Source organism: Hibiscus syriacus, unplaced genomic scaffold, assembly GCF_006381635.1.
Source record: "Hibiscus syriacus cultivar Baekdansim isolate YM2019G1 unplaced genomic scaffold, ASM638163v2 tig00110557_pilon, whole genome shotgun sequence".
NCBI classification, from domain to species: domain Eukaryota; kingdom Viridiplantae; phylum Streptophyta; class Magnoliopsida; order Malvales; family Malvaceae; genus Hibiscus; species Hibiscus syriacus.
This window is the reverse complement of record NW_024062780.1, coordinates 1141806-1159312: the sequence shown is the minus strand read 5'-3', so window position 1 is coordinate 1159312 and position 17507 is coordinate 1141806. Positions and strand designations below refer to the sequence as shown.

At 36.0% G+C, this 17507-nt stretch overlaps 3 protein-coding genes across 3 annotated transcripts; 1 reads left to right on the top strand and 2 right to left on the bottom strand.

Moving 5' to 3' along the window:
* The first annotated feature begins 2082 nt into the window (after positions 1-2082).
* On the top strand, positions 2083-5278 carry LOC120132094 (synaptotagmin-4-like). The gene is made up of 13 exons (XM_039148927.1): positions 2083-2209; positions 2320-2424; positions 2512-2562; positions 2645-2765; positions 2875-3002; positions 3121-3222; positions 3402-3476; positions 3781-3860; positions 4016-4166; positions 4241-4471; positions 4567-4860; positions 4946-5059; positions 5123-5278. Exons 1-13 carry the CDS (start codon positions 2105-2107, stop codon positions 5276-5278), a joined length of 1713 nt encoding a protein of 570 aa, XP_039004858.1. The 5' UTR covers positions 2083-2104.
* Positions 5279-7194: 1916 nt separating this feature from the next.
* Positions 7195-8840, bottom strand: LOC120132142 (phosphopantothenoylcysteine decarboxylase subunit VHS3-like). The gene is made up of 3 exons (XM_039148964.1): positions 8521-8840; positions 7808-7866; positions 7195-7717 (listed from the first exon to the last, which is right to left on the bottom strand). The coding sequence occupies exons 1-3, from the start codon at positions 8644-8646 to the stop codon at positions 7381-7383; spliced, it is 522 nt and encodes a 173-aa protein (XP_039004895.1). The 5' UTR covers positions 8647-8840; the 3' UTR covers positions 7195-7380.
* Positions 8841-9635: 795 nt separating this feature from the next.
* On the bottom strand, positions 9636-12678 carry LOC120132140 (protein MEMO1-like). Its single transcript, XM_039148962.1, has 8 exons — positions 12447-12678; positions 11825-11909; positions 11654-11722; positions 11302-11414; positions 10957-11068; positions 10736-10879; positions 10167-10341; positions 9636-9978 (listed from the first exon to the last, which is right to left on the bottom strand). The coding sequence occupies exons 1-8, from the start codon at positions 12496-12498 to the stop codon at positions 9853-9855; spliced, it is 876 nt and encodes a 291-aa protein (XP_039004893.1). The 5' UTR covers positions 12499-12678; the 3' UTR covers positions 9636-9852.
* Positions 12679-17507: the final 4829 nt, after the last annotated feature.

Sequence of the window (17507 nt, the reverse complement as noted above, 5' to 3'; positions counted from 1 at the left end):
TAGGATTGGGTATTTAAGGTTTTCATTCTGCACTCATTTGTTGAGTGATAGAGAAAAGGAAGGCTTCTCATGCATTGTCATTATCGTCATTCTTTTTAACTTGGCTTATATTTGTGTGGTTGTTATCTTTTTAGAGAAAATTCGTGAGGAATTTCTCTCTAAAAGAACAAATGTAGAAAATGTGAAATACTTCTGATATTTATAGGCTGCTTAAACTGTTCAAATTTATATTTAAAATTCAAGCAAACAATTTCTAAATTTTAATTTGTAAACGTTTGAATGTACTTGGATGGTTTTTTAGCCTTGTTCAGAGTGAATAAAGGACTGTTTATTACACCAGTTACAAGTGTAATTACACCAGTTACATGAGTAATTACAAAGGTTACAAACAACTGAAAAATAATACATGAATCTGGACGGGTAAGAGTCCAGATTCATTCGTTTAATTTCAGCAGTTTCAAACATGAGATTAATTCAGAAATTAATCATATTTATACATGATTTTTCTGTTGATGAATTTACCCCTAAACCAAGCCTATAAATAGAGAGTTTCATATCACTCTCAAATCAGTAATTCACTCAAACATCTCTAAGCTCTCTCAAAGTTTCTGATTTTTTCCGGCGATGAGCAGTACCACCAGCAGTCCACTTCGGTTCTGCATGTATGAAATTCAAAGCGATCGTGTTAACCTCGAGAACGATCCGCCAGATGCAACTATTACATATATTGGAGTGAATTCGTTTCTAAGACAGTAGTTTACTGTGACACGATTTACAACGATCAAATTATTCATTTTTTTTATTTTTCCTATCAGTACTAACAGTGTGATTTTGCGATCAATATTTCCAACAGAATGTTCAGGATTTGGAATTCAAATAAGTTTTAATTGAAGATTTAATAATAACACGAGTCTTCCATTGGTCTTTATATTACGAGTAATATCATGTGGAACATGTCAAATCTCTTAAAAGATTGATTTAACGTAAAATGTTTTCTCATGACTTTCATACGAGGTTCTGGAGTACGACGCCTAAAATAAGATTAATTAACGACGTGACCAGTAAAAAAGGTTATAGGTTAAAGGTGTGACCTACAATATTTTAACTCAGAACCAGAATAATATGACTTGGAGCAACATAACAAGTTTTAAATAACGTGATGGATTTAAATTAATTAAGTTCTAGAATCACGTTATAATCTAGAATATTATAATTTTTTAAAAAAATATAAGTGATTGCGCATAAAATATTATGAAAGTTGTAGCCGATGGAGCTTTGGCGTTCCGCACGACAATCAAATAGGTTAAGAGCACAAAGTATTACGATTAGGCAAAATAGAAATGGTTGCACCCCAAAACATCACAGTTCTAAAGTAAATAGGTTGCGACTTGTAATGTCAACTTGTGTATTAATATAATATATTGCGCCCAGAGTGTTATGGGACACGTTGCAATCTGGAATATTATCATTTTAAAAAATAAAAGCGATTGTGCCTAAAGTATTACGATTTGATATATAGATACGATTGCACCCCAGAATGTCACAGTTCAAATTTTAGAATATCGATACTTTGAATATTAGTATCGATAAGTTAAAACAATGAAGAAGTGGAAGATTACAACTATCTCGAAAATATCGATACGTATTGTGCAATATTCGATACTTTTTATCTTTTAAGGAAAAAGCTTAAAATGTTCATAAATTTCTTAACCTAAAAATAATAATATTTTCTTTTGTGACCGTTAAAATTGGTTGATAGGTTTCTAGTAACGCCATTTTTTTTACATTACTAATATAATGATATTTGTTTTCAATTCATCCATGTCAGTTTGAGTCATAATTACCCCTTTCTAGATCAGAAAGTACATTGCTTGATCGTTACTTGAGACTAAATCAAACTCGTTTTCGTAGATCGTAGTTCCCCAACTATAACTGACAACACCCCGATCCAAAATTCTCGTTTTTTTTCCCTCACTAGGAAAAGGCTCTATTTCTTTCAATGCCTTGAAAAGAAAATCCCAGGGGAAAAGCAAAACCCGATGATATTTTTCACCAAGATTCATAATCTTATTATCGGGGGTTCCAACGAAAACCAAAGAGAATCATGGGTTTCCTTTTCGGTATGTTCGTTGGTTTCTCCATTGGTATTGGGTTGATCATTAGTTTCGCTAAATATGCTAAAATCCGGTCCACTCGTCGTGCTTTTCTGGTATTCCCATTTCATATGCATCAAAATTCCAGCTTTTTACCGGCTTTTTTTTTTCCTTCTCTTTTCCGAACGTGCATTTCCTAATGTGTTATGGTGACACATTATGCTAGGCAAGGACGGTTGCTGCATTTGCGAGGATGACGGTGCAAGATTCAAGAAAAATCCTACCGCGCCAGCTTTATCCGCCTTGGGTTGTCTTCTCTCAGCGCCAGAAGGTGGGTTAGATCCATCATTATCAAATCTATATCTCTCTCGTTGTTATCATTGAGTCTCTACTAATACAGGTTTCTTCATTAATACAGCTAGTTTGGCTTAATGTCCAACTTGAAAAGATTTGGCCATCGGTCGACGAGGTAATTTGTTTAGTTTTTGGTTTACATATATATGTGGGGGCAAACGAGAAGTATTTTATACCTTTTCCCTATGATGGTATAGGCAGCATCGGAGCTAATAAGAGCGAGTGTTGAGCCAGTTCTGGAACAATATACACCAGCTATCTTATCGTCCATGAAGTTTGACAAGCTGACTCTTGGTACGGTTGCACCACAATTTACAGGTACATTCTTGTACATTAGAGCTTTGGTTTATTTTAAAAGGAAAATATATAGTGTATCAGTGAATTAGATTTATCTCCCAAAATTTGAAATATTGTGAATATTCATTAGGTATTTCCATTATTGAGAGTGAAAGTGGTGCTGATGGAATCACAATGGAGATGGATATGCAGTGGGATGGTAACCCGAACATCGTCCTTAATATCAACACCAAACTCGGTGTTACCCTGCCCGTGCAAGTAGCCTTTACATATTGCTCATGCTCAAAATTTCCTTTCTTGATTGTTGTGTTAAATGAATTTGACTTAAACCCCTTCTTCTTGGTTAATATCTCCTGATTTTAACTTGTTCATTTAGGTAAAAGATATTGGGTTCACTGGGGTTTTCAGGTTAATCTTCAAACCACTTGTTGATCAGTTTCCTTGTTTTGGAGCTGTTGCCTATTCCTTGAAAGAGAAGGTAACTATCACGTCTCTTGTTAACATTACCACTACGGTTGTTCTCCTTTCACGACTTACGGAAAAAGACAAGCTCAAAACATTATATGCTATAACAAAATAACTCATCAATGATAGATATCTCAATGAATTTACTTTTTACATTGATATCATGTTTTCCTGGAATGCTTCTTCCTGCAGAGAGCTCTTGATTTTACACTTAAAGTTGTTGGAGGTGATCTATCATCAATACCAGGAGTTTCTGATGCAATTGAGGTTTGGAGAAGCCTTTTTCTCATTGCTTTTATATATATATTTCTCTGTTATTATATATTGACTTGAAAAATATGCATCTTAGTTTATAAATCATGGAGGCAAATTAAAGAAGTGCAAAATCTGTGGTAGATTTTCCAAGATAGAAGAGAACAACCCTTTTTATTAGCAATCATTTGTGAGCTAGTATTTCATAAATATGTAAAGTAGTTTGCATAAAGAAGTATTATTTGCATTGAATTTCTTCAACCACTGAGAGTATGAGATGTGATTCTGATGAACTGATCTTACAGTTCTGTACTCACAGGAGACAATTAGGAATGCTATTGAAGATTCTATAACATGGCCTGTTAGGAATATTGTACAAATAATACCTGGGGATTACAGGTATGCTAAGGTTGCCATGTTCTTTCTACGATAAATTCACTGTTGATTTGTCTTCAGATCAATGTTATTGAAGAGTTTAAGAACCTGCAATCATTAATCTTCCTGGTAACCGGCTCTTGCTTTTCTGTGATTAACACCCTTAACCCTTTCACCAGTTTTCTGGAGCTGAAACCAGTTGGAATATTAGATGTGAAGCTTGTGCAAGCCAAGGAACTAACAAATAAGGACATCATTGGGAAATCTGATCCTTTTGCTGTCTTATTTATACGTCCACTTCCAGATAAAACGAAAACCAGTAAAACCATTGTAAGATACATGCTTTCTTATGCATATGATCTCCTTTTCAAGGATTTATGTTTTCTAACTCTTTAGTTATTCAGGGCAATCAATTGAATCCAATTTGGAATGAGCACTTTGAGTTCATTGTAGAAGATGTTTCCACACAACACTTGACTGTAAAAGTCTTTGATGATGAAGGAGTTCAGGATTCTGAACTCCTTGGCTGTGCTCAATTTCCATTAAAGGACCTTGAGCCTGGTAAAGTGAAGGAAGTATGGCTGAAGCTGGTCAAGGATTTGGTGGTCCAAAGAGATAATAAATACAGGGGTCAGGTAGGTATCCCAGTTGATGATATTAACACTTGGCATGATCCTAACCAACTTGAATGTTGCAGTTGCTGATAAATTTCATGAATTCTTTCGAACAGGTGCAGCTTGAGCTCCTTTTCAACCCTTCTGGCACAGACAGCAGCTTGAAGAACCCATTTAACCATGATTACTCATTGACATCATTGGAAAAGGCCCTTAAACCTTCGAATATCGAATTGGAGGGTATCGATCCCGGAAAAGCGGCTCAAAAGAAAAAAGAGGTGATTGTTAGAGGAGTACTATCAGTGATAGTTATATCAGGTGAAAACTTGCCGCCGGTTGATCTTAATGGAAAGACAGACCCTTTTGTCGTCCTCACGATGAAGAAATCTGAGGCAAAAGCTAAGACAAGGGTGAGCTTTTTTTAGTGTTCTTTTTGTTATTGGTTGTGCCTTTTTGGCATGCAAATTCAGCTTCATTTCCCTTAATTTTTCTCAGGTAGCTAATGAGACCTTGAATCCTATGTGGAACCAGACATTCGACTTTGTAGTGGAGGATGCATTGCATGAAATGTTAATTTTGGACATCTTGGACCATGACACTTTTAGGAAGGTAAATGTAACCATGAATAGCTAAAAGCTTCGTGACAATGGTTTAATCAAACGTGTGTTGCAGGAAAAAATCGGAAGAATAGCGATGACAATGACAAGGGTGTTATTGGAAGGGGAGTTTCAAGAGAGTTTTCCAATAGATGGTGCTAAATCAGGAAAGCTTAATCTCCATCTAAAATGGAGCCCTCAGCTTTTATTCCGTGACTGTGATACACAATGAACACCGACGTCTCCTTCCCCGGCACCGATGAATAAAATGCTTGCTGTGTAAACTAAATCGATCTTCATCAATTTTCTTTTATGTTTAAGATGCAAAAAGTTTTGATGAAACGACTAGTCTGATTATATTTTAGATGAGTGTTGGAATGATGAGAACCATGCTAAGCATTTCAATAATGGTTAAATGATCCAAATAAAACCTCAAAAATAGATAGATGACTAAATATGTAGTTTAACCTATAAAACATGGGAACACTCTTTTAATACTCGAACAAGTAATTTAAAGGGATCATTTTTCAAGAATTTCATTGAAGCTTAAACTATTAGAATGCAAACTATTAGAATGCGTAAGAAAATTGAGCTTAGCAGCCACCAAATTTTGAGCTTGGCCCACGGCCATCAGCTAGACCACTAATTCACAAACAACAAATTTGATGGAAACTGGAATGTGTGCAGAGACAGAAGAAGATTCTGGCACACGTTCATCGACATTAGGTTTTAGCCTTGATCAATATTAGTTGAAGGTCTGGTCATAATTATAATCATATCTTTGGACTGTTAGTTGGGAGAGGGTTCCCTCGTTTAGCTTGGTTCTCTCCCTTCCCCCCTCACACCACATGCTGCAAACGAGCTGCTAAAATGGAGGAAACATCAAACCAAGACGATCAGCACTTATTTTCGCTGCTAAAATCCTTCCAAAAAGCTTCGAAAGATCTGCAGAAAAGCCCCCTTTTTTCATCACATGAACCCCAGTCCACCGTCGAACGTTTCTTGGACCTCGAAAAGGATGAGAGCGTCGCTTTTGATGACCACCCTAATCTTTTCAAGCTCTCTCAGATGCTTTGCAACCACAAAACTCACCTTGAAAAGCTCCAAAAATACCAGGGTCATAGCCTCCCTTGCATCCTCGGACGCCAAATCATCAACTACAAGATTTACCAAGTTGCTTATGCAATAGAGACCGAAATCCGAGCCTATTTCGGTCGAGAAAGCGATCAAAACCTTGTGGGAACACTTGAAAGTTCAGCTGATGAGGATGAGAAAGTGAATGTTTTGGTTGAGTTTGAGAATCGTTTATCACAAGGTTTTGATATTCATTTTCAAGATTTAATTTTGAAAGCCAAAATATTCTCGATTCTCGAACTTTTGCTTTGCGACTCTTCATGCTCGATTAGAATTCGAGTTCTTTCTTTACTGATTAAGTTTATCAGAATCCCTTTGGTTGATGAATTAGAAACACACAAAGAAATCCCAAGAATTATAAGCCTTTTAAGCTCAGAAAACGTGGCGATTACTTGAAATCTCGTATTATGGCAGAAGAGAAGCCATTGAAGCAATGCTTGAAGCAGGGTTGGTTGAGAAGCTGGTGAAATTCCAGATATCAGAAAAGCAAGCCAGTGTGGATGAAAATGGAACTACTAATGAAGACGGTTCAAAATCAGAGCAAAAAACGGACAACACGGAAGAGGGTTATGAGGGGAATTGTCCATTTGAAGGCTGTGTTGCAAGATTTTGCTAGCTTTGCAGAATTCTCTAGTATGGTAAACTTTAGATGCATAAGCAACTTTACTAACCACATGAAAAATATCAAGGCTACAAGCAGCAGCAGCGGACATATGAAAAAGATCAGTTGGGACTTTACTCCCCGAATGAATTTAGTTGGTCAAAGATCAGGTAGAGTCTTCTTCCTTTCGTCCCTCCACCCCATTTTTCCGGGGGGAAAAAACATTACATATTAATCCAAAATTACCAAGCCTCCGGTTGGAATCTTGGAATTAACAAAAAGTCGTATGCCGGAGCATGGTTGGAAACAACCAGATAGGAGTGTCATTTTTAAGCTGGTCATGCATAAATGTAAGCCTGAAGAATCGAAGTCATAAATAATAGTAAGTAGAAAAGAAACGCAAAAGAGATTATATAATGATGCTAGAACTGTATATTAGGAAATATCAAACAAGTCTGATTTCCGGAACTGTCACAATGTTCTCTACTCTAACTTAGACAGACACCCACCGTAACTTGAATCAGCCCATTCTAGCTTCCCACTACACCATACCCCTAACCTCAGCAAGACAATAAATTACTAGAACAAGAGATTCAAGCTCATTTTCGTTTTTTAGCCGGTGGCTGAAGCTCTTTCTCCTCTTCCTCTTCCTCTTCTTCCTCCTCTTCTTCGTCGTCATCATCGCCGTCGCCGTCATCATCATCACCACCGTCATCATCATCATCCTCATCTCCACCGCCACCTTCCCCATTGGCCTCGGGTTCATCTTCAGGATCTCCTTCCTCTTCACCAGAAGCATCCTCCTCGTCGTTTGCATCTTCATCTTGATCATCCACTGCTTCTTCCTCTTCGTCTTCATCATCGTCCTCTGTGTCACTGGCATCCTTGTTCTCAGGACTAGGTTTTCTCACTGCAAGAAGCTGAGCAAGCGGAAACCTGCAAAAGCAAATTAGTCAATTTTCCCATCCCACGGAACAAAAAGAGAACAAGAACATGTTAGGAAAGAGGAAAAAGAGAGCAACTAACCCTCCATTTGCTTCAGGCTCTTTCAAGTGGATATCAATTCCATTAGGCAGAGTTCCCATCTGGAAAAAACACCAAACACTTGCTGGGAAGAAAACCAGATTTCTTCCTGGGTGCAGTTTGAGAGCAATGTGTAATAAGCACCCAGGTTATCACATCAAAGGACACAACTTCAACAACAGGAAAAATTAAATTTCCCATTGCCATATGACACAAAAAATATATGTTTAGACCAAATGACAAACAAGCAAACATTATTGTACCAGAACACAAAAAAAAGGCAATCAACACACTGAAATTGTTCTTAGATCTAGAAAAGTAGCAGTTTACTCTTGATTGCATTAACTTCCATATTAAATAAACCAATGCTACCAAACACTCATTATATCTTTTACTCTCTTCCCCTCTATAAAGATCCTAACCAAATTCTTCCTTAACATCCTACTATATACTTTTGCACAAGCTATTAGGCAAAGTAACAAAATCCCTAGCCTCAAAAAGATTAAAAACAAAAACAGCATTGAACCTGAAAATTGCACACTTCTAATTTCTAGAACAATGCAATCAAATTATCATATAAAAGCTGTCAATTTCCAAATAAATTCAAGAAAGAATAAATAAATCCTTATAAGGCATAAAAGCAACTACCATTAAAATTAAATAGCAACTTCACAATTGAGGGTAAATTAAATAGAGAAAATAAAAGAAAATTAGACCATCGTGAGCAACCAAGCGACGGACTTAGTAACAACAATGGCAGTCTCGAGAACCATAGCTTGCAGTGCAAAGCACAATAACACATCGTTTCCGGTCAGACTTTCCATTTGCGTGACTTTTGGCATATCGTGAACTGAGACTATAACGAAAGGAATCCCAATTGAAGAGAGAGACTTAAAGTTGAATATATTATTAGCATCCACGAGCACATGAGCCTAGAAGGAGTGCTTGATGTCAGAGATACAGAGACCTGTCGGTCGTGGAGTTAAGCATCTATGTGATTTTGATCAGAAAACGAGCATTGTAGCCGTTGACTGAGCTAAAGGGATATGCCTACATTTTGCGCATTTATTACATTTTCTTTCCTAAAATGTCCCTTTTGTCGGTTTAGTTTGAGGCCCATAAGGCCTGAATTTAACCCAACAGATGGGTTTATTTTATTTATTTTTGGATAGATATTAATACATTAATTTGACCTTAAAAGGATTTTCATTTAATAAATAATAAAGTTAAAAAACAATATTACTTGTTCATCACTAAAAGGGTTTGGGAGGAAGTTCTTCTTCACTGCAACATAAGTAGATCAGATATCACACCGTCTCGAAAATATAACATTTAATTATCAAGGGTTTCGTTTGACCGTACAATTAAGAGATTCTTCAGTAATATATGTTCAATTTTTAATGTTTTGTTTACAGTTGAAAATTTTGAAATTTTGTTGATACGCTTATCAATGCCGTGGGAACGAGAATACGTGCAGCTTAGGTATGTGTTTTTTACGACTGAATGTGCATCATCGGGTTAGCTGTGAATCAAGGCCAATGACATGCACATCTAGGGCGATATGTTAATTGACAAAACCAGACACTTTAAGCAGTGTGATTTATCTGACGCTGTAATTAAAGATTTGAGGCACCGAATATATAATTATTATGATTTGAATTGACATTTACATTCATGTTTAAAAGTTTTTCATTTTGATTTGGCTATCTCGAATGGCAAAGTATAAGCATAAAACATGGGCCTATATGTTTTACTTTGTCATTCGAGATAGTCATTTATGTCTTACTTTGCCCAGGCAATATGCTTTCTACATAACTTAATAGTCATCATATTGCACGCAAACACCTTCCAATACGAATTAAAAAGCACCCCAATTCAGAAACAAGAGTAGCATTATTAGTCTCAAACTATGGGCAAGTAAACCCACCAATTACTGGGTCTTGCAAAATGCATGTAATTAAGTTATATACCACAGATCAAATCAAATGAGTTGGGATTGCCAGAAGTTCTCACCCCCGAGAGAGTATTTTATTTATTTTTTCACATCTTCAAGCATCCACCTTCGCTGCTGCAGATGCGTAACTCACACTACTGTCTCTTGTTGTTTTGCACTTACTGGATTGCTCGTACCGGAGGAATTTGATCTTTATTCTTGTTGTGATGTTCCTTAGCATCTGAAATATAAGTTCAAAGATAAGCATGACGATAAAAAAATGAAAATCAGGAAACTCAACTAACCATTCTGCTATTAGGCTAATGGATAGTTTTTTAAAGGGATGAATCACGAATGTTTCCTTTATTTAAACAAAGAAGAAGAAGAAGCCATTGGATAGCTTTGAAGAAAGCTTATTGAGGCACTTACATGAAGGAAAACACTGATTGGATGACGTCCACAGATAGTGTTGTCATACTCCGACAGATATGCCTTGAATGCATCTGTGTCTCCTGTTTCGATTATATCCATGCCCATCTTGTCTAAGGCTTCAATTGATTTATGTATGGCACCGTACTTCTTGTCATAGAACATGTAATTAAACCTGGCGCCAATGTAGAAAAGGTTAATATTTGAGCCACAATGTAGAAAACCATAATCAATGTCAGCCTATATTCATCCAAGCATCACATAAGCTTTGCTGGTCCATATCGTGTAATAGAATCAGGACAAAACCATTGAACAACAAAATTTCTTCAAAGGAAAATAATGTATTTGTTCTTTTACGGGTATAGAGCCCATTTAACCATATCTATGAACCAGCTGAGCAAGTGGTGTTTGAAAGTAAAAGTAACATTTCGTGTAACCTGGATAATATAACAATCTACATCACAATATGCATACAAAGACAACTTATGTATCATTCAAAACAAAGATGATATTTATGCCAAACAAAAAAGGTGAGATTTCAGAGGAAGCAGAGACTGAATCCAATATACCGAGAACCCCAGTGGCAAAAATCTGATGACACAGAGAAGAAATTTTGAGGATCGTCTATATATTTGGCCAGCAACTTTCCATACGTTGCTTCATTTTCAGCACTAAGAGAACCTACCAAAATTGGTACAACTTTCACTGGATGCCTATATCACCATCACCCAAAATCAGCTTCAACTAGAACCAAGTGTATAGCATTACTTAAAATATGTTTAAAAATTACCCCTCAAATACTTTTGCAAGATAAGGCAAGTGCATTTCCATGCTATGCTCAGCTTCATCAACTCGAAGATTCATCGATTCAAATTTTCCTGTAGCTTTCAGCTCTTCGATGACTGAAAGATGAAACAGATGACTCTACTTAAGTTTTGCGTGCAGGACGAGAGAGGCTTAGGGATTTGAGGGGGGGAAATCACAAGACATTCATCAATGTAAAAGAATTACCAAGACCAAAAACCCCAGTCAATCAGCTAAATAAAATATATAAGACATTTTACTGGACTTGTCAACAAAGCAAATGACGAGAAGAAAATTATATTTAGCTCAATGTAAATGAACATTACTTCACCTTCCAATTCAATTGGTAAGTCCCCTATTGGTGTTTTGTACACCGTAGCAGTTGACAGAGCACATTTTGGAGTGTAATAATGGTGAGATGGACCGAGAAGGAAAACACGAGAACTGCACTTATAAATTTTCTCACATATCAGTCAGTTTTAGCAATAAACAAAGCAGATGAAGTAATTAGTTATAGTTCAAATATCATGACCTTCACATACCCAGAACAAACCATCTGAACAAAATTTAGCTCAAGATATGATTAATGATTAAAAAAACAAGCATACTTCCTGGGAATTGAGATACATCATGTGATATTGAACTATAGCAATCAAAGAGGAGAAGTATAATAAAAGGCGCACATGTTTGTTGGGTCTATATTTCCAAAAGCATAAGCAGCAGCACGTCCTGAATATGAATAGCCTGCATGCCTGAATTTCCCAAGTCACGGTAAAACCAGAAGCAAGAGAACACATTAAAACTTTAAGTAATGTTATGGAAGAAACAAATAACTAGGTGAGAGATCAACTTACGGAGCAATTACACCTCTTACATCAGAAGATTGAGGCAAGCCAGCCTCCATAAGCCATCCATCAAGCTCTTCCGCTAATTCTTTTGCTGAGAAAATTGTATATATAAATATAAATGTGTATGTATATAATTTAAAAAGTACAGCATTTCGCTTTTTATTGATTAATTTCTCGAATATTAAAAAACAATCACTATGTTGTTTTCTTAGAAGTTTGAATTACAAATGTAATTAGCTACACCCAAGGCGTGAACAATGAATTACCTAAAGCCTTAATGTACAAGTTGAAACCATCAATGTTTTCAACTTCAGAAGATCAGTTCAGTTAATAATATTGTAATTCAACACTTAAAACTATTTAAACGAATTTAATTTCATCCAGCTTTACTTAACAGAAGACTAATTCATTCCATAAATGGCACTATCTAAATTGACTCTTCGAAATTACTTGGCTTAGCACCTCAATCCACATTGATCAACTGTTTAATTTTCTTGAAATCAACGATATTTTTTCCTCGACTAGATAATTCGCACAAAGGTAGGCAAAAAGCAATAATTGGAATTAGTTACGAGAATCGTTAAGGGTTTGGAGCCTGGAGGAAGGAAAAGAGCATTAAAGGACTTACGGTTATCAGTGTACCAAGATCCTGCATGAGAAGCTCTTCTGATGATTTCCATCGATAATCAAGTGAAAACCCTAATCTAATCTTTCAGTGGAAATTTGCGTTCAGACTCGAACGCTTTAGCGATCGTCAAAAGAAAGACGAACAAGGAAACAATCTTCTAGTTCAAAAAGCACTCTCTATAGTCTCTACTATACTGATTCAGGGTACTGATGCGAAGGGTAAAGAGACTTCAACGGGTTAACTTAACCTGTTCCTGGAATTGTTACCCTATGTTTCAGCCGCATTGCTCCTCATAGTCCTCTTTGTTTTTAGATACAATACTATTTTATTATTATTATTATAAAATATTTATTTTAAATATTTTTAACTATTTGATAATTGAATTTAATCATTATGTTGACAGTTATTGTGCTCGAGTATGTAATCTTTAAAAAAAATTATTATTATTTTAATTATTAAAATAATTTAGTTCGTATAATGTCAAAACTCTTGATGATACAAACAATCATTTTAATTTATTTTTCTAATTTCCAATCTTTTATTTTTAATAAAAATAATTCTTTAAAAAATATTAATCTATTAACAGTCAATATTTATAGTTAATGATATGTGGAATATGAATACAAGAATGATTTAATTAATAAATTCGATTACTCATATATATTTCATTCGTTTCAATCTTTACATTTTTGTTTTATTTTTGCAGTTTAAAAAAATTAAAACTTAATACTCACCTTGTAAAAAAACTCAAACCATTGAAAAAAATGATTTACACGGATCAAATCCAAACTTGGATGAAATAAAATCTGAAATACGGATCGTGCACATAGGTCACATTGTGGGTTTTTTTTTTTCCAATACCTCAAGCGGGTAAAAACTTTAGGGTATTGGACTTACCCGAATTTTATTTAACAAACTATGTCATTTGTTATTGTCAGAGTAGTGGGCCTCATCTTAGATATTATTTTTTAATAGCTCTCTTAGTGGGATATGTGTGTGCTATTATTTAATTGGTGTTATAATGACTCGTCAAGTTAAAGTGATGAATTCATTAAAAAAATATTTTTTAAAAAATAAAAAATAAAATTTATAAAATAAAATATCTATTGAACTCGTCACGTCGAGGTGACGAGTTCGACCGAACATTTTAAAACATTAGATGTTTATAATCGTTGGGGTTTATGGTATAAATAGAAGTTTGAGGTTTTTATATTTTACCAAACATAAGTTGCGTGAAAATCTTGAAAAATGGGAATCCGATAATATATGTTACGTCTGGATAATGTCAATGTTTTGTCGATCCAACGCGAACTGGACGACGAATGGAGTATTCGTAGTCAAGGATGACAATCAGAGAGTCGCATCAGTGGATGATGGTATATCTGTATCAATTCGGTCTATTTCAAGCCATATTTTTGCGTGGCTTCAAGATATACCAGGTATTGATCGAGGCTCTGATCGAACATTGGCACCCCGAGACGCACACGTTCCACTTCCTGAGTGGTGAGGCGACGATTACTCTGGAACATGGTTTTCAGAACCGGACCAGTTAACGAACCGGTCATGCTACCGGTTCATTGGTTCAACCGGTCGAACTGGTCCGACCGGTCGGAAGAACCAAACGACGTCATAATTATTTAAAAAATTAAATAAAAATATTTAATAAAAAATAATTTTTTATATCACAAGTCATATTGAAAGCAAGTCATAACATATATAAGTTAAAAACCATAAAATCAAGTGAAACAAAATGATTCAAATTAACTACAACATAATATTTAAGGTAAAAAATATTAAATAATAAATATAATTATATAACTATAATTAAAAAATAAATTTAGGGTTAAAAATCATAACAAAATGATATTGTTTGGTTTAATTTTTTTTTAAACAATCTCACATGGCTAAGAAACATAGAAGAGCATCCCAAAAGTCTAAAGAGTAAAAATATGAGAACAAAACAATCTCACATTGCTAAAAAACATAGAAGATCATCACAACTAACTTCTATAAATAATAGAGGTAATTTGGCATTTAAAATCATGGAGCCTTTTGGTGAGCATTGAGTGAACTATTCTTTCACTTCAATCAAGCTCGAATTTTAGGCTTCAATCGAGCTTCTAATTTTTTTTTAGTTCAAGCTTTTTTGAGTTCAAGTTTCAATATTATATTTCGAGTTTGAGTTGAACTTGATAATTTTTAGCTTGTGAGTTTGAGTTGAGTTGAGCTTACTTTTAAAGTTTTCAAGTTCGAATCGAGCTCAGCAATACTCGAGTTCGACTTGGCTCGTTTAACAAACGACGTTGTTTGGTTTAGATTGAATCGGACTAAGCAACGGTTCCCGGTTGAACCGGCCGGTCCGATTTTCAAAACAGATCTCTGGAAGACGTTGCTTGCCTACTCAGTGTTTCGGTGAATGAAGCCCCTATGGTGAGGCAAAACATTTATAACCCGCAACGTTGGTTTACCAAGTCTTGGGAAAATGGCCACCATCCGACCTCATGATGGGCTATCGGGTAATGATAACGTGGTTAGAGCTGAATTTCAAGTCACAGAAGAGTCTACCAAGACAGATGTTGTTTTCGCGTCCCGAGTATTTCTTCTCCAAGTGATCGAAGGGATATTATTACCGGAAAAATTTAGTAATTTGGCGCACACCCAGTATCTACAATATTTGGACAACTTCGCTATGTGCCGAAATACCAATTGGGGCTCGACGATTTTGGTCTTTCTTTACCGGAAGCTTTGCAAGGATGCAACTATCCAGCGTGGTCGAAAAGTCGACGTAGCAGGCTGTCTGTTACTACTACAATCTTGGGCCTGGTATCGCTTGTCGTTTTTTATTCCGATTATAGACGCCCCAGTCGAGTTTTCGTTTGCTACAAGGTAATTGTTTAACTTCATTTTTTTAAACATTTTTTAATCTCAATTTTTTATTTGTTTATAATATTTTTTTATTTTAAAATATTTTAGATAGCGTCATAATATATCGGAGACGAAGTTGGCGAGTGTCTATGCACGAGACATACAGATGAGGATCGACATAGTTGGTCAATTCGCGGTATGCCATACGCTATTTTTTTTTTGAATCTTTTTAACTTTATATATTATAATTTTGATATTTAATATTTACAGTTCTCGTGGCTTCCATATGTTGACGAGAAGATCAACAGCGTATAGCCGACGCGATTCTTATAGGGGTCTCACTTATGGTGTGTCGTGACGCCGTTATTACACCAAGCAATTGTTGAGTGACACGAGGGTGATAGAGTGATGTTCCAGTTTGCGACGAACCAGTCGATTCCTACGAAAATCGTGGTTGATATGGACGCGCTCCATACAATCAATACGCGTGAGAAACATGATGAAAATTGGCATGTGCGCCACGCTTACTACAATGACCTATGGAATCAGTGTGAACTATCGCTCCTCCATCGTTGGGACATTACATCGCTAAACTTAGATTTCAACCATTCCCACTATCTTTAGATTTACGAATAAAATGGCAAACCATATCTCACGACATAGGTAGATAGGGTAGAATGGCAACATAATCAGGCCACACACACCAAGTCCAAGTCCAAGTCAAAGAAGAAAGCATTTGTCGTTGTCTTCTTCTGCTCCAGCATCAGTGGCTGAAGTGTACTATTACACATCTCAGTCTAGTTTCGATTTCAATCCTCCATTTCACACTTCAACCGAGACTCGACCGAATTATGTTGGAGGTTCATGAGATACATTGCAGTACACTCAAGCATCTTCGACAGAAGATGCAGTTGAGAGTGAGTGGGACCATATCCTATATGGTCACCAAAGGTATGTCGAAACAGTTACGACGATGATGGCTTCAAATGTCATAAATCTATCACCGTCTTTCGGAGGTGGATCAAAGAGCGTGTTGGGTACACCTCCTCGACAAGACGATGATGACGACAATGATCAAGGCCTATGACCCCGACGTACTCGACGAGCCTCACGGAATTATTATTCGACCACTCCACGACATCGTCAAGAACTTAGAAGACATAGATAAATTGATTTTTTACTTTGTAATTTTCATGTAAAAATTTATTTTTGACATTTTTTTATTTACTTTGTATTTCGTAAAATTTAAATTAATTGATTTTTTAATTATTTTTTATAATTATCCTCGGTCGAACTCATCATCTCCTTGGTCGTTACTACCCGTTGTACAATGGCTAGCCAACAACAACTTTTTTTAATTCAAAGGAGCTCGTCACCTCGACTTGACGAGTTTCATCGAATTATTTTATTTTATTTTTAATTAAAATATATATTGTTTTTAATGGATTTGTCACATCGACGTAACGAATAATTATAACCCTCAATTAAATAATAGTTCACATGAAGCCCACTGCACGGGATCATTAAAAAATAATATCGAATAAAATTCATCACCTCCAAGTGGACTGTAGCAAATGTTGTAGTTTGTTAAATAAAATACTGGTAGGCCCAATGACCTAAATTTTTTACCAGCCTGCGGTATTGGGCCAAAAAAAAAACCCAGATTCTGGTCTTTCAATTTGTGATGGAGGTTATTCGAGTTGAAACAGGTGCATGGCTCGGTGGGTTTTCAAGAGCTATTGAGCTGTGCTTGGTAATGGATACTGAGTTTTGGAGAGTTCTTGAAGGGCTTGGCTTGGCATGGGACTTTTATCTTAGACGTGTCGTTCTAGAGATTTGTAGTAAGGATATTTGCTTGTTGCTCAAACAAGGTGGAAGAATGGAGTTGAATTCTCGTTTGAAACCGTATATTGTTGACATGCCGAGTAGAGACTGACATATGGAGTTCGTACATGTGTTCCGAGAAGGAATTCAAGTCGTGGATGGCATGGTCAAATTAGCTTGGAGCCTCCCCTTTGGTCATCAAAATTTATGGCTTCCTCCAGTTGAGCTTCAGCTTCTGTGTCAAACTGATGCAGGAGGTATACCGGTCCCCAATGGAATAGTTAGCTAGCCTGCTTGTTATCTCTTTCGTATTAAAAAAATGAAATATAAGTCTCACACTGAGTTTTAAAAGGCGGGCAATGAAGGTAGTGC

What these genes read in the sequence shown, in the direction of transcription:
- LOC120132142 (XM_039148964.1), bottom strand. Translation starts at nt 8,646, where the DNA reads ATGCCAAAAGTCACGCAAATGGAAAGTCTGACCGGAAACGATGTGTTA. An exon ending in TCGCTTGGTTGCTCACGATG is followed by an intron (nt 7,867 to 8,520) that starts GTCTAATTTTCT and finishes TGTTTTTTCCAG; the next exon opens with ATGGGAACTCTGCCTAATGG. An exon ending in GAGCCTGAAGCAAATGGAGG is followed by an intron (nt 7,718 to 7,807) that starts GTTAGTTGCTCT and finishes TTGCTTTTGCAG; the next exon opens with GTTTCCGCTTGCTCAGCTTC.
- LOC120132140 (XM_039148962.1), bottom strand. Translation starts at nt 12,498, where the DNA reads ATGGAAATCATCAGAAGAGCTTCTCATGCAGGATCTTGGTACACTGAT. An exon ending in AATATAGACCCAACAAACAT is followed by an intron (nt 11,415 to 11,653) that starts GTGCGCCTTTTA and finishes TTATAAGTGCAG; the next exon opens with TTCTCGTGTTTTCCTTCTCG. An exon ending in CAATCAGTGTTTTCCTTCAT is followed by an intron (nt 9,979 to 10,166) that starts GTAAGTGCCTCA and finishes CTTATATTTCAG; the next exon opens with ATGCTAAGGAACATCACAAC.
- LOC120132094 (XM_039148927.1), top strand. Translation starts at nt 2,105, where the DNA reads ATGGGTTTCCTTTTCGGTATGTTCGTTGGTTTCTCCATTGGTATTGGG. An exon ending in GTGTTACCCTGCCCGTGCAA is followed by an intron (nt 3,003 to 3,120) that starts GTAGCCTTTACA and finishes TTGTTCATTTAG; the next exon opens with GTAAAAGATATTGGGTTCAC. An exon ending in ACCATGACACTTTTAGGAAG is followed by an intron (nt 5,060 to 5,122) that starts GTAAATGTAACC and finishes CGTGTGTTGCAG; the next exon opens with GAAAAAATCGGAAGAATAGC.